Source organism: Callithrix jacchus, chromosome X, assembly GCF_049354715.1.
Source record: "Callithrix jacchus isolate 240 chromosome X, calJac240_pri, whole genome shotgun sequence".
Lineage (NCBI taxonomy): Eukaryota > Metazoa > Chordata > Mammalia > Primates > Cebidae > Callithrix > Callithrix jacchus.
In genome coordinates, this window is record NC_133524.1 from 75,709,821 (window position 1) to 75,731,884 (window position 22,064).

The 22,064-nt window shown below is 37.1% G+C and overlaps 1 protein-coding gene across 7 annotated transcripts in view; it reads left to right on the forward strand.

Moving 5' to 3' along the window:
• The window catches only part of ATP7A (ATPase copper transporting alpha), a 175,315-nt gene that overhangs the window by 108,989 nt on the left and 44,262 nt on the right, over positions 1–22,064 (forward strand). For all 7 annotated transcript variants that reach the window (XM_078363608.1, XM_078363611.1, XM_035287618.3 and 4 more), the window contains 6 exons: positions 1,172–1,378; positions 5,226–5,389; positions 11,429–11,590; positions 13,475–13,551; positions 13,755–13,980; positions 15,175–15,408. In XM_078363608.1, coding sequence (XP_078219734.1) covers positions 1,172–1,378; positions 5,226–5,389; positions 11,429–11,590; positions 13,475–13,551; positions 13,755–13,980; positions 15,175–15,408 — 1,070 coding nt within the window. The remainder of the gene's footprint in view (positions 1–1,171; positions 1,379–5,225; positions 5,390–11,428; positions 11,591–13,474; positions 13,552–13,754; positions 13,981–15,174; positions 15,409–22,064) is intronic.

A 22,064-nucleotide genomic window follows, 5' to 3' on the forward strand; every position in this document is an offset into this window, starting at 1 on the left:
TGCAGGGATATGTTAGAATAATTTCTCCTTTCTTGGAAGGTAATTAATACTGCAGTGGATAAACTAAAACAAAATAGCAGGTTTTCAGAGATTTCAAGGGAGCTTCTGGGATGATTTGAGCTTCTACAGTCCATAAAGATTCTATGAATATCATTGCGCAAAATTGACTTTTTGCTGACTTATTCCTTGCCTCTTCTTCCACTGTCCACAAAGACATTTAAAAATTTAAAAATATTATATATGTATGTTAAAAATTCAAACAATAGGGCCGGGCGTGGTGGCTCATTCCTGTAATCCCAGCATTTTGGGAAGCCAAAGCAGACTGATCACAAGGTCAAGAGATGGAGACCATCCTGGCCAACATATTGAAACCCCATCTCTACTAAAAATACAAAAATTGGCTGGGCATGGTGGTGCACACCTGTAGTCCCAGCTACTTGGGAAGCAGAGGCAGGAGAATTGCTTGAACCCAGGAGGCGGAGGTTGCAGTGAGCCAAGATTGCACCACTGCACTCCAGCCTCTCGACAGAGTGAGACCCCATCACACACACATGAAATTCAAACAATATAGAAGCATAGTTAGAGGAAATTTATTCATCTGTCATTGTATTCCTGCCTTAACCCTATTCCCCAGAAGTAGCCACTGTTAATAGTTTGGTATGTAACCCCCAGCCTTTCTTATGCGTGTTCTCATCTATGCATACACTAACATTAAAAATAGATATGTCAGCACACTGCAATGCTGTTTTGCAAATTGCTTTTTGTTCCACTTAATATATTGTGAATTGCTTTGATGCTAGTATGCCAATATCAACATAATGGTAAAATTTCATTATAAAAATAAGAACTATCCATTAACAAACTACTCTCTCTCCCTGAGATTGGGAGTAGAGTTAATGGTTAGAAGAAACAAAGTTTTATTTATTCAGGTAACTCAGATTTTACTAGAATGGGATGGGAAGTATTGAAATTGGAAGTCAAAAAAAAAAAAAAGAAATTGTAAGTCACTGCAGAAGAAAGTATAGAGATAATGCTAAGGGATAGTAGGAAGTTGCTGGTTTTAAAGGAATAGATTATCAGTGCCTGGAGGTATGGATTATGATGCAAGACAAGGATGCTTTTGAAGAATGTTCAGTACTGCATATGAAAAGAATCTTTTCCTTTCCACCAGACGTGAATGAGCCATTGGTTGTAATAGCTCAGCCTTCATCGGAAACGCTGCTTTTGACTTCAACTAATGAATTTTATACTAAAGGGATGACACCAGTTCAAGACAAGGAGGAAGCAAAGACTTCATCTAAATGTTACATACAAGTCACTGGCATGACTTGCGCTTCTTGTGTAGCAAACATTGAACGGAATTTAAGACGAGAAGAAGGTGAGATACTCTTGAAGCTTGCTATTTTATCTGCTAGTTTGGGAACTCCATCTTTTTTGTTCTTTTACATGTTTGGTAGGAATGTTTATGATTCTTGGTAAGGCCTCACAAAGATTTTCAGAAATGTGTGGGCCAACCCTGATGTCCTGGAAGCCAGTTTTGTTAGTGTTTTGTTCCCTTAGATAAAGTTTCTATCTTGTTTACCTCATGATCATATTTGTATATGTGTGAAATTTGTAAAAAGATGCAAAAGGAAATACACAAGATTACTATTTTTTATGGATCTTGGTTGTGTTGGAGTTTAAGGAACATAAATTTTCTTCTAAAGCTATGCCCAAAACTGACCTAAGCGTTTCGTTATTACTATACCCAGACCAAGCACCAGACCAAAAACAAGTTTGTTTAGAATTATATTGTTCTCTTTGCTTCTGGTAAAAATGTTCACAAGTTACTTAATATTGTATGCAAGTATTAATTTTAAGTTGCAAAATCTTAGAAAATCTATACCATAGTTTTTAAAATTCAGTCACACTCAGATGTTTTAGCTTATTAATTTGTACTCATATTTATAGACTTCCCAGTATAGCATAGTAGATTTGTTAACCATTAAGATATGTGATGATGGCCAGACTCAGTGACTCACACCTGTAATCCTAGCACTTTGGGAGGCCAAGACAGACAGATTGCCTGAGGTCAGGAGTTCAAGACCAGTCTGGCCTACCTGGTGAAACCCTATCTCTACTAAAAATACAAAAATTAGCTGGTCTTGGAGGTGCATGCTTAGAATCCCAGCTACTCGGGAGGCTGAGGCAGGAGAATTGCTTGAACCCAGGAGGTGTAAGTTGCAGTGAACTGAGATCGTGCTAGCCACTGCATTCTAGCCTGTGCAACAGGACAAGACTCCATCCCCCACAAAAAAAAAAAAAGATATGTGATGAAGTTTCATGAGATCAAAGTCATAGATTTGGTACTTAGGTTGCCCTAGCCCTAGGTATCTTAATATACATATGATTAGTCACAGAGCTGAATAAAGAAGTATGGACTAGTGTAAACTTATCTCCGCCATTAAAATCACTCAAAATGTAGTAATCACATCACCTCCTATATTAATATTAAGAGCAGAACATCGTTATAACAAAATGTGTGGTATTCAGAGCCATCTTCAGTTCAATATTATCTTGTCTGCATTCTATGATTTCTGCTTCAGTTTAGCCTCTATTATTTCTAACTGGAATGTACTCAAGGCTAAAGCTTCTATTATTCTTTTTTAGATTAATTAAAAAAAAGAAAAGGAGGGAGGTTGCCAAGCAAATGAAAGCAAAAAGAAGCATTCAAGGTTTCTATTTAATTTAAGAACCAACTATTTTTGGGCAATTCAGAAATAGCTATTTTCATGAGACAAGCAATGTCTATATCAAATACAATTTTTTTTAAGTCTGTTAAGCTGATTCTTCCAATTACTTCCATATTATCCCCTTTCCATCCACTTAACCCAGTTAGAAATAACTTTAGCCTAGCTGGGGTCATTACATTCACTTTTTTTTAAGTAGTGTTGGTCTTCTCTCAATTTAGTCTGCAATATACATATATACATATGTTATAATATGTATCTATAAATATATATTAATATAATATATAAATATATAAAATATATATGTAATATATATTTTGAGACAAGTCTCACTCTGTTGCCCAGGCTGGAGTGCAGTGGTACCATTTTGGCTCACTGCAACCTCTGCCTCCTGGGTTCAAGTGATTTTCCTGTCTTAGCCTCCTGAGTAGCTGCAACTACAGGCATGTGCCACCATGCCTGGCTAATTTTTGTATTTTTAGTAGAAACAGTTTCACCATGTTGACCAGGCTGGTCTTGAACTCGTGACCTCAAGTGATTCACCTACCTGGGCCTCCCAAAGTGCTGGGATTACAGGCATGAGCCACCACACCTGGCCCTATATTATATTTTAAACAAATAAATAGAAAGAGTTCTTACTGTAATTTGAAGAGTTTTTAAAACTATATGCAGTTTACATAAGTATTGAACTTATGTTTTTTGACATTTGAAAAATCAAATTTTCCCTTCTATTTCTGTTTGCACATAGATCACATTGAGCTGAAGCAAAAATATTTTTTCCTACTTTCTCTATACCTTTTCTATATTACTGACACTTTCCTATGAACTGATCACTTGAACTGTTTAATAGCAACAAAGCCCAAAATGTAAGCACTTTATGCAGAAAAATTAGATTATATTAGGTATTTTGGTTTTTTTCACTGTGTATATGTTTATTTTTTTAATTTTTAATTTTTGTTAGTATATAATAGGCATATATATTTATAGGGTACATGAGGTGTATTGATACAAACATGCAATGCATAATAATCACATCATGCAAGGGGTGATCCATCCCCTCAAGCATTTATCCTTTGTGTTATAAACAATTCAATTATACTGTTATATTTAAATGTATGATTAAATTATAATTGACTGTAGTCACATTGTTGTGCTATGCCATAATAGGTCTTAATCATTCATTCTTTTTCTTTGTACCCATTAACCATCCCTACTTCCTTTTGCACCCCCCCATCTTGTTTACTGATTTAAAGTTATTAAATTAATATTTAATCGTTTTTTCTTTTTTTATAAAACCTCAGATTTGATCTATGGTTTATTGATCTCTATTCCCTATCAGATAGCCATCAAATGCCATAGATTCCTAGAAAGAGCTTCTATTTTTGCTCTGTAGAATTAATTTTCTTCCTGACAACAATAGCAATTGCTGGCCTAGAGAAGTAAAGTAGTTGTTAAAAAAAGGTTTGCAGTAGTGAACAGCATGAATGCCATAAAATGAACTCTTTTTTTGTTGTTGTTGTTAACAAGTTGGGTGGGACTTCTTTTTCTAGGAATAAGAGCTGTTTAGATTACTATGTGCCTGACACTAAAACCTGATAATTTAAATAAATGACTATTATTTGATAACATTATAATGTATATGTTGATATATTATTGGATTCTTTCCTGCAATTATGATTTCCTAAGTGCATGAGTTCCTCTCTCTCTGTATTTTTTTTTTTTTTTGAGACAGGATCCTACTCTGCCACACATGGTACACTGCAGTGGCATAAACACAGCTTACTGCAGCCTCGACCTCCCAGGCTCAAGCAATCTTCCCACCTCAGCCTCCTGAATAGCTGAGACCACAGGCATACACCACCACGCCCAGCTAATTTTTGAAATTTTTTGTAGAGACAGGGTTTTGCCATATTGCCCAGGCTGGTGTCGAACTCCTGGACTCAAGTAATCCACCCTCCTTGGCCTCCCAAAGTGCTGGGATTGCAGGCATGAGCCATCATGCCCAGCCAAGTCCCTTTCTCTAGTACTGTGTCTTATTAGCTTCTAAGATAACAGTCTCAAGCAAGTGCAAGAGTCTTTATTTTTTAGAAGATACGTATTTAAGTATTTACACATGAAATGATGTGATATCTGTGACTTGCTTTAGTGTAATCTGGGTAGAGGGCAGTGAGTGGAGGGTGTAGGAATATATATGAAATAAGATTAGCGTAGTATTATGAAGCAAGGTGACAGGTACATAAAGTTTATTATCTTCTTATACACACGCAGACATACATATATAATTGAAAATTTCCATTATAAGAAGTTTAAGAAAAATGAGACTCTTTTACAATAGTTCTAATTATTTGGGGTCGAGACTGGTATAAAAGTTAAATAATAAATTTCTCTAGATTCACTTTAATCCTTTCATACTTGAGAAATGCTAAAAGGTAATTATAATATTACTCTTTTTATAAAGAATGTTATCTGTATTATATTTCTTATCAATGCTTTTAGGAATATATTCCATACTTGTGGCACTGATGGCTGGCAAGGCAGAAGTAAGGTATAATCCTACTGTTATACAACCGCCAATGATAGCAGAGTTCATCCGAGAGCTTGGATTTGGAGCCACTGTGATAGAAAATGCTGATGAAGGAGATGGTGTTCTGGAACTTGTTGTAAGTAAGAGTTTTTGTGTGATTAATGAAATTTCTAGAAAAAAACTTGGTAAGGGTTCAGAGAAGAGTCGTGAAGATAATTAAGGGTGGGAAAAATAAGATATGATGAAAATCAATGAAACTGGAAAATGGAAGGATAAGGCATGATTTAATAGTAGTCTTCAAGCATGGAATGTAAAAAGATGATTGTCATATCTCTATTAACCAAAAAAGAATTGAGCTTGAATGAACAAATGAAAATTAACTTTTAAAATGTAGTATGATTTCTATTTGGTAGCATGTAATTAAATATATTTCAGATGCATTAATGACTCAAATTTTATAAAGTCACAAAACCAGGTGTAAGGCATATTGATTTAAAGTGATCACTTTCTCCAACCCAGCAAATCAGCTACTAGGATTCTTTCCTATGGAAATACCATATAGGACTGGGCACGGTGGCTCACACCTGTAATCCCAGCACTTTGGGAGGCTGAGTCGGGTGGACTCACTGGAGGCCAGGAGTTTGAGACTAGCCTGGCCAACATGGTGAAAGCCCATCTCTATGAAAAATACAAAAATTGCCAGGCATGATCGTGTGCACATGTAGTCCTAGCTACTCAGGAGGCCGAAACCCAGGAGATGGAGGTTGCAGTGAGCCGAGATCACACTACTGCACTCCAGCCTGGGTGACAGAATGAGACTTCATGTGGAAAAAACAAACAACAAAAAAGAAATATGCACACCGGGGCTTGTCGGGGGTGGTGGGGGAATTGGAGAGGGCTAACATTAGGAGAAATACCTAAGGTAGATGATGGGGGCACAGATGCAGCAAACCACCGTGGCACGTGTATGCTTATCTAACAAACCTGCACATTCTGCACATGTACCTAAGAACTTAAAGTATACTTAAAAAAAAGAAATGTGAGCATACATGAGATTATATTTATTATATAATTTTAAGAGCAAAAATTTAGAACTAATCTATATTAAATGTCCTCTGATAGGGAATGTTCAGATAAATTATGTATAGACATTATAGAATACAATACGGCTGTTAAAAAGAGTAAAATAGATCAATAGTAACTGACAAAGATTTCAAGGACATATTATTTACTTAAGCAAAACAAGTTGTAGTGTAATACTTATGGTATAATCCAAAACTACATGTGTGTGTACTTATGTAATGTATATGTATATAAACACCTAGAGAAAGGACTAGTGTTTACATATGATTAACAGTGTTATCTCAGAAAGAGAGTGGGATTGAGAGAGAAGAGCAAAAAGAAACTTCCATCTTTTCAAATTGTTTGAAATTTTTACAGCTAGAATGTATTTAAGTTTTATTTGTATAATTTAGAAAAGTAAAACAAAAAATTAATCTTGTACCAAAATAAATCCCAGTTTAAGCAAAAATTTGAATGTAGGCTGGGTGTGGTGGCTCATGCTTATAATCTCAGCATTTTGGGAGGCCGAGGTGGGAGGATCACTTGAGCCCAGGAGGACAAGACTAGTCTGGGCAGCAAGTGAAACCTCGCCTCTACAAAAAGTAAAAATTTATGCTGGCTCACAGTGGCTCATGCCTGTAATCCTAGCACTTTGGGAAGCTGAGGTGGGTGGATCACCTAAGGTCAGGAGTTCAAGATCAGCCTGGCCAAAACATAGTGAAATCCTGTTTCTACTAAAAATACAAAAATTAGCTGGGCGTGGTGGTATGTGCCTGTAATCCCAGCTACTTGGGAGGCTGAGGCATGAGAATTGTTTGAATATGGGAGGCAGGGGTTGCAGTGAGCCAAGATCATGCCACTGCACTCCTGCCTGGGCAACAGAGTGAGACTCCATCTCAAAAAATAAGAAATAAAAACAAGAATGAAAAATTTAAAAAGTAAAAATTTAGCCAGGTGTGGTGGCATGCACCTGTAGTCCCAGCTACTCGGGAGGCTGAGGTGGGAGAATCACTTGAGCCTGGGAGGTTGAGGCTGCAGTAAACTGTGCTCATGCCATTGCACTCCAGCCTGGGTAACAGAGCAATACCTTGTCCCTGCTTCCACCAAAATTGAATGTAAATAATGAAACTGTGAAATTACTAGAATAAATATTTGGACCAATTTTTTCAATATTATGAAACTTTCAGACATACAGAAAAGTCAGAAAAATTGTACATTAGATACCCTCTATACACCAGCTAGATTCTACAATTAATATTTTGCTATATATGCTTCATCATACATCAGTCCATCAATTCATCACTGAAATAATTTTAGACTCACAAGAAAGTACAAAAATGGTACAGAAAATTTTCATGTAACCTTCATCTAGCTTTTGCCAATGATAACATCTAATTCATCATTTAAAAAATATTGGAGTAGGAAGCATTTTTCTAAAATGTGATACAAAACCAATAAAAGAAAAGATTAATAGATTGATGAATTCAGGCACCTAACCATTTCTTCTTGGGAGAAAAACACCAAATAGAAAGTCAAAAGGCAATTAAAATAATTGTAATTCATATCATAGATGAAGGTTAAGTTTCTTAATATATAAAGAGCTTTTATGCATCAATAAGACAAGAGTCAGCAACCCAAAATTTCTTTTCGATGATAAAGGATGTGAACTGTCAGTTCACAGAAAAGCAAAAACAACACCTCTTAAACATGAAGAGATGTTCAACTTCATTTGTAATGAGTAAAGCAAATTAAAATGGCACTGAAATACCATTTTCACCTATTGGATCAGTAAAGTTAACAATTTTGTTAACACAGTGTTTCTGATCTCTCTTATGTTGCTGGTGGAATGTACATTGATACAGGCTGCCAACAGAGGAATTTGGCAATATCTGTGAAAGTTGAAATTACACATAGTCTTTGCCTCAGGAGTTCCACTTGTAGGAATTTATCCAACAAACATATTTGCCTATGTATGAAATGACATGTATGCAGAGATGTTCATTGTAGTATTATTTACAATAGCAAAAGATGGGGAAAAACTAAATTTCAGTCATTAGGGACTAAATAAAGTATGATACATTCGTATCATGGGATGCTGAGTAGCTGTTAAAAAGAATGAGTAGGTTTATTTTATTTTATTTTTTTTAGATGGAGTTTTGCTCTGTCGCCTATGCTGGAATGCAGTGGTGTGATCTCAGCTCACTGTAACCTCCGCCTCTTGGGTTCAAACGATTCTCCTGCCTCAGCCTCCTGAGTAGCTGGGATTACAGGCGTGTGCCACAAGGCCCAGCTAATTTTTGTGTTTTTAGTAGAGGCAGGATTTCACCGTGTTGGTCAGGCTGGTCTCGAACTCCTGACTTCGTGATCCGCCCACCTTGGCCTCCCAAAGTGTTGGGATTACAGGCGTGAGCCACCATGCCCAGCTGGCTTTTATATATTTTTAAGGGTTGAAAAATAATAGTTTTTTTGAAATACCATAAAACTCACCTTTTTAAAGTGTACAACCCAGTGGTTTTTAGTATATTCATAGACTTGCGCAGCTATCACCACGATCTGATTTCAAAACATTTCATCCCCATTAAAATAAAACTCATACCTATTAGTATTCATTCTTTAGTCCTAATCTCTTCCCTGTACTGGTTTTACTCTCCCTACCCTAGGCAGCCGCTAATCTACTTTGTATAGATTTGCCTATTCTGGACATTTTCATATAAATGGAATAATATGTGGTCCTTTGTAGCTGACTTCTTTTATTTACCATAGTGTATTCATGCTTTATCCATGTTGTAACATGTATCATTACTGCATTCCTTTTTATTGCCAAATAATATTCCAGTGTATGAATATACTATATTTTCTTGATTTATTTATCAGTTGATAGACAATTGGGTTGTTTCTACTTTATGAATATTGCTGCTAGTATAAATAATGCTGCTTTGAACATTAATATACAAGTTTTTGTGTGAACTTATGTTTTCAGTTCCCTTGGGGATATGCCTAGAAGTGGAATTACTAAGTCATCTAGTAACTCTATATTTAACCTTTTAAGGGACTACCAGACTGTTTTCTAAAGCAGCTGTACCATTTCATATCCCCACCAACATTGTATTGATGTTCCAGTTGTTCCATATGCATGTCAATACTTCCTATTATTTCTATAGCCATCCCAGTGGAAGTGAACTGGTCTCTCATTTTGGTTTTGATTTGCATTTCCCCAATGACTAATGAAGTTGAGCATTTTTCCTTGTGCTTATTGGGCTTTAATAAACGTTCTTTGGAGCAAGAAACAATTGGATTTTTTGCCCATTTTAAATTGGATTGTCTTTTCATTACTGCGTTGTAAGAATTCTTTATATATTCTAGATTCAAGTCCCTTATCTGATATATGATTTTCATATATTTTCTGGTATTGACCTTTTACTTCCTTGATGGTATCATTTAGAGCACAGAAGTTTTGTGGGTACAGCATAGGTGCATATATTTATGAAGTACATGAGATGTTTTGATACAGGCATGCAATGAGTAATAATCACATCATATAAAATGGGGTATCCATCCCCTCAAGCATTTATCCTTTATGTTACAAATAATCCATTTATAATCTTTTAGTTATTTTAAAATAACTAAGTGACGCGTCCTGCTTGATGGCCTTATTATTAAGTTATTATTGACTATAGTCACCCCATTGTGCTATAAAATACTATGTCTTATTCATTCTGTTTTTTGTACTCCATCTTATTTTCTTGAATAAATGCTTCCTAGATTACTGTAAGCTTTTGTTTGATTTCCAGATTTCTGGAAAAAGATGATTCTTACAATTTTTGCCAGTTTTCTCATTGCTTTAACAGAGGAGAGAGTTTTAGAGGTCTTACTGTACCATTTTCACTGATATCCCTTCATCAGATATTCATGAATAAATCATTCTTAATTTGTTGTATACCCTTTGGTCAATTTCCAGAGTATTTCAATGGCTGTTTTTTGATACTTTTGTCAGTTTTATCATTGCTTTTTGAGGAAAGGATTTGCTGAGCTCCTCACACAGTCATTCTAGAAGTCATGCCCATCCATTTTAGAATTTAATGCCCAGCTAAACTATAACCCCACTCAAGATATAGGGAAAAATACATTTTTAGACATACAAAGTCAGAACACTTTTGCCATCCATTAACTTCACTAAAAGTAATACTAGTGGTTATATACTTCAGCAGGATGAAAAAAAATCCAGAGAGAAGCAAGGCTTTGGATATAAGAAACAATGATAAATGTCAAGTCCTCTATCACTGAGTAGTAGTGACAGGAATTGGGAAACTTGTTTTTTTTGAGACTGAGTATCACTCTTGTTTCCCAGGCTGGAGTGCAATAGCATGATCTCAGCTCACTGCAACCTCTGCCTCCCAGGTTTAAGCAATTCTCCTGCCTCAGCCTCCTGAGTAGCTGGGATTACAGGCATGTGCCACCATGCCTGGTTAATTTTGTATTTTTAGTAGAGATGGAGTTTCTCCATGTTGGTCAGGCTGATCTTGAATCCTTAGGTGATCCGCCTGGCCTTGGCCTCACAAAGTGCTGGAATTACAAGCATGAGCCACCGTGCCTGGCCTCGGGAAACTTTTAATGAGATCCTCTTCTATCTGGGGCAATATTGTTCAATGTGATATAAAAATGGCATTTGAATGATCATATATAAAGCATACTAGCAATGCAATTAAGTCTTGTGTGGCTATCCCATGAGTCTTTTTAGTTAAAAGTGGTAACTCAGGCTGGGTGCAGTGGCTCATGCCTATAATCCCAACACTGTGGGAAACCGAGGTGGGTGGATCACTTGAGGTCAGGAGTTTGAGACCAGCCTGGCCAACATGGTGAAACCCAGTCTCTACATAAAAGACAAAAAATTAGCCAGGCGTGGTGAACATGCCTATAATCCCAGCTACTTGAGAGGCTGAAGCAGGAGAATCACTTGAACCTGGGAGGTGGGTATTGCAGCGAGCCAAGATCATGCCGCTGCATTGCAGCCTGGGTGGCAGAGCGATACTCTGTCTCAAAAAAAAAAAGTGATAACTCATGTTTAATGGCGGAAAAGTGTATTCCTGAATAACAAATTCTTTGTCTTTAACAGGTGAGAGGAATGACGTGTGCCTCCTGTGTACATAAAATAGAGTCTACTCTCACTAAACACAGAGGGATCTTATACTGCTCTGTGGCCCTGGCAACCAACAAAGCACATATTAAATATGACCCTGAAATTATTGGTCCCAGAGATATTATCCATACAATTGAAGTAAGTGCCAAGAATTTATGTTTCTGTGTTCTTACCTATTTAATCAGCATTCCGGTGAATAATTTCTGGTTTGCATCAGATAGAGGCAATGAAAAAAAAAATCAAACTCCTTTGAATATTTCAAACAAGATCTGTCTCAAAATTTACTATAAACGTGTCTGCATTTTTTTTTTTTGGTCTTTTTCAGGAAAAGTTAGGCAAAAGTATATTTACACTATTAATCAGGAACAAACTTAAGTTAGAACCACAAAACACTTAAACTATTTAGAAAATGGAAATAAAGTTTAATTTGTTATAAATGAGATTCATATAGTTATTAAGAAAGTGAAACATTCTGCTAGATGGTCTTTTGTTTGTTAGGTCAAAAGGAAGGACCTATTTTTAAGTTAAAGTAAGAAATTTAAAAGACCAAATCCAGCTGGACATAGTGGCTCATGCCTATAATCTCAGCATTTTGGGAGGCCTAGGTGGCAGAATCACTTGAGGCCAGGAGTTTAAGACTATCCTGGCCAACAGAGCGAGACCCTATCTCTGCAACAAAAGTTAAAATAATTGTCCAGATCTGGCAACATGCACCCATACTATTAGCCACTTGAGAGGCAGAAGTGGGAGGATTGCCTAAGCCCAGGAGTTCAAGGTTACCATGAGAGAGACCCTGTCTCTAAAACAAACACACACAACCCTTTCTTTGTGACAGATTCATTCTGTGTTCTTCAATAAATCTTAAGTGGTAATACATGTGAATGTATTTTAAAAGTTTCAGTATGTTATAGAATTGGCATTCAAGTGATTTAAAGCATTTTAATAGTTCAGTTAAGATCCTATTAGTATAGATGACATTACCATTACCATTTTTGTGAAACTAGTGTTACTGAGTACCTACTATGTGCCAGTTACCAAGATTGCAAAGCTTCAACCCTTAATTCCCACAGCAATGTGGTTATATTCATTTTGGAGGTGAGGAAACTCAGGTTAAGAGAGGTTACTTATACAAAGTCGCATAGCTAGTAACTGTCGTAACTGGGATTTGAGCCTAATTACTCTGACTCTGAAGCTCATGCTTGCTCTATTCACTGTGCTGTACTGCCAACAAATGTAAGATGGCAATATTTCCCCTAGCAGTTGGAAATATAATGTGTAGTACTATCTATGGTCAGATAAGTCTTGCTTAGGGGTAGTTTATTTTTTATACTTTGTTTTATTGGGGTAAAGGATTTTTGTTCATGTTCTTTTTCTGATAAAACAAAAGTAAATACTGCATATGTAAGGCCTTGAATAATATATTTAGTATGGTGCTTTTTTTCTTTTATTTTGAGATGAAGTCTTGCTCTGTTGCCTGGGCTGGAGTGCAGTGGTGCAATCTCGGTTCACTGCAACCTCCACTCCTGGGTTCAAGCAATTCTCCTGCCTCAGCCTCCTGAGTAGCTAGGATTACAGGTGCCTGCCACTATGCCCAGCTACTTTTGTGTATTTTTAGTAGAGATGGGGTTTCGCCATGTTGGCTGGTCTCGAACTCCTAACCTTGTGATTCAAACACCTCAGCCTGCCAAAGTGCTGGGTTTACAGGCATGAGCTACTGTGCCCAGACTGGTGCAAGCTTTTATGGCCTATTAATGAGAACCTCTACTGAAGACAGTTGTACTTGAGTTAAACTGTTACATATAGGATAGATATTAACTAGAATTAGGGAAATATTCATTTCTTTGATGAAAGAATAGATACAAAGATAATCAAGAGCAGGAAGCACATCTTCATCTTTGTATTCCCCAGAGTCACATGCCTTCAGTAATTGATGTCCTTAATGACAATACCATGGCTTAGAATTTCTCTACATAATATTTATATATTCAGTGAAATAACTTTTTTTCTCATGAATTTCCTTAGAGCTTAGGCTTTGAAGCTTCTTTGGTCAAGAAGGATCGGTCGGCAAGTCACCTAGATCATAAACGAGAAATAAGACAGTAAGTACTTTTGGAGTGTCATGAAAAAACAGATTTTGACTCCTTGTTACAAATGTAACATCCTTTTTGCATGTCAGCTTTTATAATATCATCCTTATACTGGATGAAATGGTCATAACGTATATTTCTCTATAGTACATAGAATCTTTACCCATTAGCTATTGATGAACATGATTTTTCTTTTCTTATTTTTTCCATATAAGATGGAGACGGTCTTTTCTTGTGAGTCTGTTTTTTTGTATTCCTGTAATGGGGCTGATGATATATATGATGGTTATGGACCACCACTTTGCAACTCTTCACCATAATCAAACCATGAGTAAAGAAGAAATGATCAACTTTCATCCTTCCATGTTCCTGGAGCGCCAGATTCTGCCAGGATTGTCCATTATGAATTTGCTGTCCTTTTTATTGTGTGTACCTGTACAGGCAAGTGAATTGTTAGCAAATATATTTGTTAATAATGAAAAGTAAGCAAAATTTGGCAGGCAAGGTTTGTTTTCAACTGCAAAATATATGTTAGCCAGAAGTCTGATTATTTTATGCCATATGCTTTACACAAATAATCTTCAACTAAGTAGTTATTTAAGTAGATAATAGATGCCATTTAACCCCTAAGAAAGAGTTTAAGTTTTCTGGATTTGGTATTTATATCTGCTACTATATATAACTTTCTTTTATTTTTAAATTTTTATTTATTTATTTATTTATTTATTTATTTTTTAGAGATGGGGTTTAGCTCTGTCACTCAGGCTGGAATACAGTGGTACAAGCACAGCTCACTGCAGTCTTGAACTCCTGGGCTCAAGCAGTTCTTCTGCCTCAGCCTTCTGTGTAGCTGGGACTTCCAGGTGCTAGCCATTGCACCCGGCTCAATTACTTTATTCTTGTTATTTCTTCCTGGCACTTTAGTTCATTACTTTCTGTATGTTTTAAACTCTTTTTTTGAGATAAACTTTTACTGTGGAATAGAATACGTTTATCAAATAAATTTTATCTGATCCTTATAAAAGGCAATAATGATTTTTTAAAAATCTTAGTTTCTCTGTTTTAGTGAAATAAGTTTTCTAGTTATATTTACCAACACAAACAGCCAATGGATTTGATAGCTTGTGATACACCACTTAGTTTGACTTTTGGAAAGATGGTTGAGTTTTATACAGAAAATCCTTGAAGAAAATGTAATTCCTTTCCTAGTTCTCGTTTTTGCTAGCCTCAAAAAGAAAAATCTGCTGGGTCTGATGGCTCATCCCTGTAATCTCAATTACTTGGGAGGCCAAGGCAGGAGGATTGCTTGAGGCCAGGAATTTGAGACAAGCCTGGGCAACATAGCAAGACTGTCTCTTAAAAAAAAAGAAGAAACATCTGATTTTCTTTGTCTTATGGAGTATCCATTGGATCATAGATGATAGCCCCTAAAGGCTTGTGCAGCTATTTGAATACCTCCTTCTGCATGTATATCTATTGAAATAAAAACACTATTGTTTTGGCTTAATATCCCTTTAGTGTTTATGGATTAGCTAAAAGCCAAAGAAAGAGAATATTGATACTTTAAGTTATTAAGATATATATGTTAATTTCAGCATTTTAAAAAATTCAATGATTATCATTTCTATATTGCAGTTTTTTGGAGGCTGGTACTTCTACATTCAGGCTTATAAAGCACTGAAGCACAAGACAGCAAATATGGACGTACTGATTGTGCTGGCAACCACCATTGCATTTGCTTACTCTTTGGTTATTCTTCTAGTTGCAATGTATGAGAGAGCCAAAGTGAACCCTGTTACTTTCTTTGACACACCTCCTATGCTATTTGTGTTTATTGCACTAGGCCGATGGCTGGAACATATAGCAAAGGTAAAGTAAGAAAGGGTGACATTTGTTAAAATGTTGGGTGGATAAATGACCGTAATATTTTTTAGGCCAATCATTGGAAAGACATGTTGTTATATAGTTAACCATTTACTGAAAGAAGTATTTTCATTTTGGCAATATTTTAAGTTAAATATCCATTTAGAAGATTTACCAAATATGGAATTAATACTGTAGATAGTACAATATGTCCATTTATTTTAAGAGAGACAAATGAGAAATACTTATCACTTACTTATATCACATCATTAATTGAAAAATTGACATGACCACATGGTTTAAAATGTTAGAAAAAAATTCACCCATATTCCCTTGCTGTAATGTAAATCATTTTTTAATTCCATTCTGCATACCTTTCTATTTAACAGAGTTGCAAATATAGTACGCATACTACTTTGTAAGCTTAACATTATCAAAATTTTCACCATTTTTGCAGTCTAGGTAATTATCTAATATTTTCTGATTAAGTCTGTCAAGTCAATTTGCTCTAATGTACTAAACCGTTCAGGTTTTGTTCACCATTAAATTGTTCCTAATTTTTAATTTTTAGATAATCTGGCATCAGACATATTCATGTCCAATAGTTTGTCATTTCCATTGAGCTAATGTTTTAGAAGACATTACAAAGGATGTGGTTAGTGGGTTAAAGGGCATAAATATTTCTCTGGTGCATGCTACAAGTTGTAACAGTTTTTGCCAGCAAGGGTATGTCAGTGAAGTATTTTTACTACAACTTCACCAGCATCACATCCCCTCCAAATTCTTGCTAAGTTAATAGACATTAAATGGTACTACAGGGTTATTTTAGTTTATATTTCTTCCATTAATGGTGGGGATAAACGTTTTTTCATCATCGTATATTTATATATCCTTTTGAATGATTTGGCTGTATATGTACTTTGCCTGTGTGTTTATTGGGTTTCTCATGTTTTTCTTATTAATTTATATAATTTCTTCATAAATTATATCTAATAATACCTTTTTTTTGAGACGGAGTCTTACTCTGTCACCAGGCTAGGGTTCAGTGGCACAGTCTCAACTCACTGTAACCTCTTCCTCTTGGTTCAAGTGATTATTCTGCCTCAGCCTCCCGAGTAGCTGGAACTATAGGCATACGCCACCACGCCTCGCTAATTTTTTTTTTATTGCATTTTAGGTTTTGGGGTACATGTGCAGAGCATGCAATACAGTTGCATAGGTACACACATGGCAGTGTGTTTTGTTTGCTTTCTCCCCTTCACCCACATTTGGTATTTCTCCCCTGGCAATCCCTCCCCACCTCCCCCTCCCACTGGCCCTCCCCTTTCCCCCCTATAGACCCCAGTGTTTAGTACTCCCCTCTCTGTGTCCATGTGTTCTCACTTTTCATCACCCGCCTATGAGTGAGAATATGCGGTGTTTCATTTTCTGTTCATGTGTCAGTTTGCTGAGAATGATGTTCTCCAGATTCATCCATGTCCCTACAAACGACACGAACTCATCATTTCTGATTGCTGCATAATATTCCATGGTGTATATGTGCCACATTTTCCCAATCTAGTCTATCATCGATGGGCATTTGGGTTGATTCCAGGTCTTTGCTATTGTAAACAGTGCTGCAATGAACATTCGTGTGCATGTGTCCTTGTAGTAGAACGATTTATAGTCCTTTGGATATATACCCAGTAATGGGATTGCTGGGTCAAATGGGATTTCTATTTCTAAGGCCTTGAGGAATCGCCACACCGTCTTCCACAATGGTTGGGCTAATTTACACTCCCACCAACAGTGTAAAAGTGTTCCTTTTTCTCCACATCCTCTCCAGCATCTGTTGTCTCCAGATTTTTTAATGATCGCCATTCTAACTGGCGTGAGATGGTATCTCAATGTGGTTTTGATTTGCATCTCTCTGATGACTAGTGACGATGAGCATTTTTTCATATGATTGTTGGCTTCATATATGTCTTCTTTCGTAAAGTGGCTGTTCATATCCTTTGACCACTTTTGAATGGGCTTGTTTGTTTTTTTCCTGTAAATCTGTTTGAGTTCTTTGTAAATTCTGGATATCTGCCCTTTGTCAGATGGGTAAACTGCAAAAATTTTTTCCCATTCTGTTGGTTGCCGATTCACACTAGAGACTGTTTCTTTTGCTGTGCAGAAGCTGTGGAGTTTGATTAGGTCCCATTTGTCTATTTTGGCTTTTGTTGCCAATGCTTTTGGTGTTTTGTTCATGAAGTCCTTGCCTACTCCTATGTCCTGGATGGTTTTCCCTAGATTTCCTTCTAGGGTTTTTATGGTGCCGGGTCTTATGTTTAAGTCTTTAATCCATCTGGAGTTAATTTTGGTGTAAGGTGTCAGGAAGGGGTCCAGTTTCTGCTTTCTACACATGGCTAGCCAGTTTTCCCAGCACCATTTGTTGAACAGGGAATCCTTTCCCCATTGCTTGTTTTTGTCAGGTTTTTCAAAGATTGTATGGTTGTAGCTATGTTGTGTTGCCTCTGATGCCTCTGTTCTGTTCCATTGATCTATATCTCTGTTTTGGTACCAGTACCATGCTGTTTTGATTACTGTAGCCTTATAGTATAGTTTGAAATCCGGTAGTGTGATGCTCCCCACTGTGTTCTTTTTGCTTAGAATTGACTTGGCTATGCGGACTCTCTTTTGGTTCCATATGAAGTTCATGGTGGTTTTTTCCAGTTCTGTGAAAAAAGTCAATGGTAGCTTGATGGGGATAGCGTTGATTCTGTAAATTACTTTGGGCAGTATAGCCATTTTCATGAAATTAATTCTTCCTAACCATGAACATGGAATGTTTCTCCATCTGTTTGTGTCCTCTCTGATTTCGTTGAGCAGTGGTTTGTAGTTTTCCCTGAAGAGGTCCCTTAAGTTCCTTGTGAGTTGTATTCCAAGGTATTTTATTCTTTTTGTAGCAATTGTGAATGGCAGTTCATTCTTGATTTGGCTCTCTTTAAGTCTGTTATTGGTGTAGAGGAAGGCTTGTGATTTTTGCACATTGATTTTATATCCTGAGACTTTGCTGAAGTTGCTTATCAGTTTCAGGAGTTTTTGGGCTGAGGCGATGGGGTCTTCTAGGTATACTATCATGTCGTCTGCAAATAGAGACAATTTGGCTTCCACCTTTCCTATTTGAATACCCTTTATTTCTTTTTCTTGCCTGATTGCTGTGGCTAGAACTTCCAGTACTATATTGAATAGGAGTGGTGACAGAGGGCATCCTTGTCTAGTGCCAGATTTCAAAGGGAATGCTTCCAGTTTTTGCCCATTCAGTATGATATTGGCTGTTGGTTTGTCGTAAATAGCTTTTATTACTTTGAGATACGTTCCATCGATACCGAGTTTATTGAGGGTTTTTAGCATAAAGGGCTGTTGAATTTTGTCGAATGCCTTCTCTGCGTCAATTGAGATAATCATGTGGGTTTTGTTTTTGGTTCTGTTTATGTGGTGAATTACGTTGATAGACTTGCGTATGTTGAACCAGCCTTGCATCCCCGGGATGAATCCTACTTGATCATGATGAATAAGTTTTTTGATTTGCTGTTGCAATCGGCTTGCCAATATTTTATTGAACATTTTTGCATGTATGTTCATCATGGATAGTGGCCTGAAGTTTTCTTTGCTTGTTGGGTCTCTGCCGGGTTTTGGTATCAGGATGATATTGGTCTCGTTGAAAGATTTGGGTAGGATTCCTTCTTTTTGGATTATTTGGAATAGTTTCAGAAGAAATGGTACCAGCTTCTCTTTGTGTGTCTGGTAGAATTCGGCTGTGAACCCGTCTGGACCTGGGCTTTTTTTGTGTGGTAGGCTCTTAATTGCTGCCTCGACTTCTGCCCTTGTTATTGGTCTATTCATAGTTTCAGCTTCCTCCTGGTTTAGGCTTGGGAGGACACAGGAGTCCAGGAATTTATCCATTTCTTCCAGGTTTACTAGTTTATGTGCATAGAGTTGTTTGTAATATTCTCTGATGATGGTTTGAACTTCTGTTGAATCTGTGGTAATTTCCCCTTTATCATTTTTTATTGCATCTATTTGGTTGTTCTCTCTTTTCTTTTTAATCAATCTGGCTAGCGGTCTGTCTATTTTGTTGATCTTTTCAAAAAACCAGCTCTTGGATTTATTGATTTTTTCGAGTGTTTTTCGTGTCTCAGTCTCCTTCAGTTCAGCTCTGATCTTAGTTATTTCTTGTCTTCTGCTGGGTTTTGAGTTTTTTTGATCTTGCTCCTCTAGCTCTTTCAATTTTGACGATAGGGTGTCAATTTTGGATCTCTCCATTCTTCTCATATGGGCACTTATTGCTATATACTTTCCTCTAGAGACTGCTTTAAATGTGTCCCAGAGATTCTGGCATGTTGTATCTTCGTTCTCATTGGTTTCGAAGAACTTCTTTATTTCCGCCTTCATTTCGTTGTTTATCCAGTCAACATTCAGGAGCCAGTTGTTCAGTTTCCATGAAGCTGTGCGGTTCTGGGTTGGTTTCTGAATTTTGAGTTCTAACTTGATTGCACTATGGTCTGAGAGGCTGTTTGTTATGATTTCAGTTGTTTTGCATTTGCTGAGCAGTGCTTTACTTCCAATTATGTGGTCAATTTTAGAGTAGGTATGATGTGGTGCTGAGGAGAATGTATATTCTGTGGATTTGGGGTGGAGAGTTCTGTAAATGTCTATCAGGTTTGCTTGCTCCAGGTCTGAGTTCAAGCCCTGGATATCCTTGTTGATTTTCTGTCTGGTTGATCTGTCTAATATTGACAGTGGAGTGTTAAAGTCTCCCACTCTTATTGTGTGGGAGTCTAAGTCTCTTTGTAAGTCGTTAAGAACTTGCCTTATGTATCTGGGTGCTCCTGTATTGGGTCCATATATGTTTAGGATCGTTAGCTCTTCTTGTTGTATCGATCCTTTTACCATTATGTAATGGCCTTCTTTGTCTCTTTTGATCTTTGTTGCTTTAAAGTCTGTTTTATCAGAGATGAGAATTGCAACTCCTGCTTTCTTTTGCTCTCCATTTGCTTGGTAAATCTTTTTCCATCCCTTTATTTTGAGCCTTTGTGTATCCTTGCATGTGAGATGGGTTTCCTGGATACAGCACACTGATGGGTTTTGGCTTTTTATCCAATTTGCCAGTCTGTGTCTTTTGATTGGTGCATTTAGTCCATTTACATTTAGGGTTAATATTGTTATGTGTGCATTTGACACTGCCATTTTGATGCTAGCTGGCTGTTTTGCCCGTTAGTTGTTGTAGATTCTTCATTATGTTGATGCTCTTTAGCATTTAGTGTGATTTTGGAATGGCTGGTACTGGTTGTTCCTTTCTATGTGTAGTGCCTCTTTCAGGAGCTCTTGTAAAGCAGGCCTGGTGGTGACAAAATCTGTGAGTACTTGCTTGTTCGCAAAGGATTTTATTTTTCCTTCACTTCTGAAGCTCAGTTTGGCTGGATATGAAATTCTGGGTTGAAAGTTCTTTTCTTTAAGGATGTTGAATATCGGCCCCCACTCTCTTCTGGCTTGTAGAGTTTCTGCCGAGAGATCTGCTGTGAGTCTGATGGGCTTCCCTTTGTGGGTGACCCGACCTTTCTCTCTGGCTGCTCTTAGTATTTTCTCCTTTATTTCAACCTTGTTGAATCTGACGATTATGTGCCTTGGGGTTGCTCTTCTTGCGGAATATCTCTGTGGTGTTCTCTGTATTTCCTGCAATAGAGTGTTGGCCTGTCTTGCTAAGTGGGGGAAATTTTCCTGGATAATGTCCTGAAGAGTATTTTCCAGCTTGGATTCATTCTCTTCGTCACATTCTGGTACGCCTATCAAACGTAGGTTAGGTCTCTTCACATAGTCCCACATTTCTTGGAGACTTTGTTCATTCCTTTTTGCGCTTTTTTTCTCTGATCTTGGTTTCTCGTTTTATTTCATTGAGTTGATCCTCAACTTCTGATGTTCTTTCTTCTGCTTGGTCAGTTCGGCTATTGAAACTTGTGCATGTTTTGCGAAGTTCTCATATTGTGTTTTTCAGCTTTTTTAATTCATTCATATTCCTCTGTAAGATATCCATTCTTGTTATCATTTCCTTAAATCTTTTTTCACGGTTCTTAGTTTCTTTGCATTGATTTAAAACATGTTCTTTTAGCTCACAAAAGTTTCTCATTATCCACCTTCTGAAGTCTAATTCCGTCATTTCGTCACAGTCCTTCTCCATCCAGCTTTGTTCCCTTGCTGTTGAGGAGTTTTGGTCCTTTCTAGGTGGCGAGGTGTTCTGGTTTCGGGTGTTTTCCTCCTTTTTGCGCTGGTTTCTTCCCATCTTTGTGGATATATCCACCTGTCATCTGTGTAGTTGCTGACTTTTTGATTGGATCTCTGAGTGGACACCCAGATTGTTGATGATGAAGTATTTCTGTTACTTGGTTTTCCTTCTACCAGTCTAGCCCCTTCGCTGTACAACTGCTGAGGTCCACTCCAGGCCCTGCTTGTCTTGGGTGCACCTGTAGCGGCTGCGGAACAGCGAGGGATGCTACCAGTTTCTTTTTCTGCTATCTTTGTCCCAGGATGATGTCTGCCGAATGTCAGTCTTATGGATATAGAGGGGTCAGGGAGTTGCTTGAGGAGACAGTCTGTACTTTATAGGAGCTCAAGTGCTGAGCTGTGAGCTCTGTTGTTCA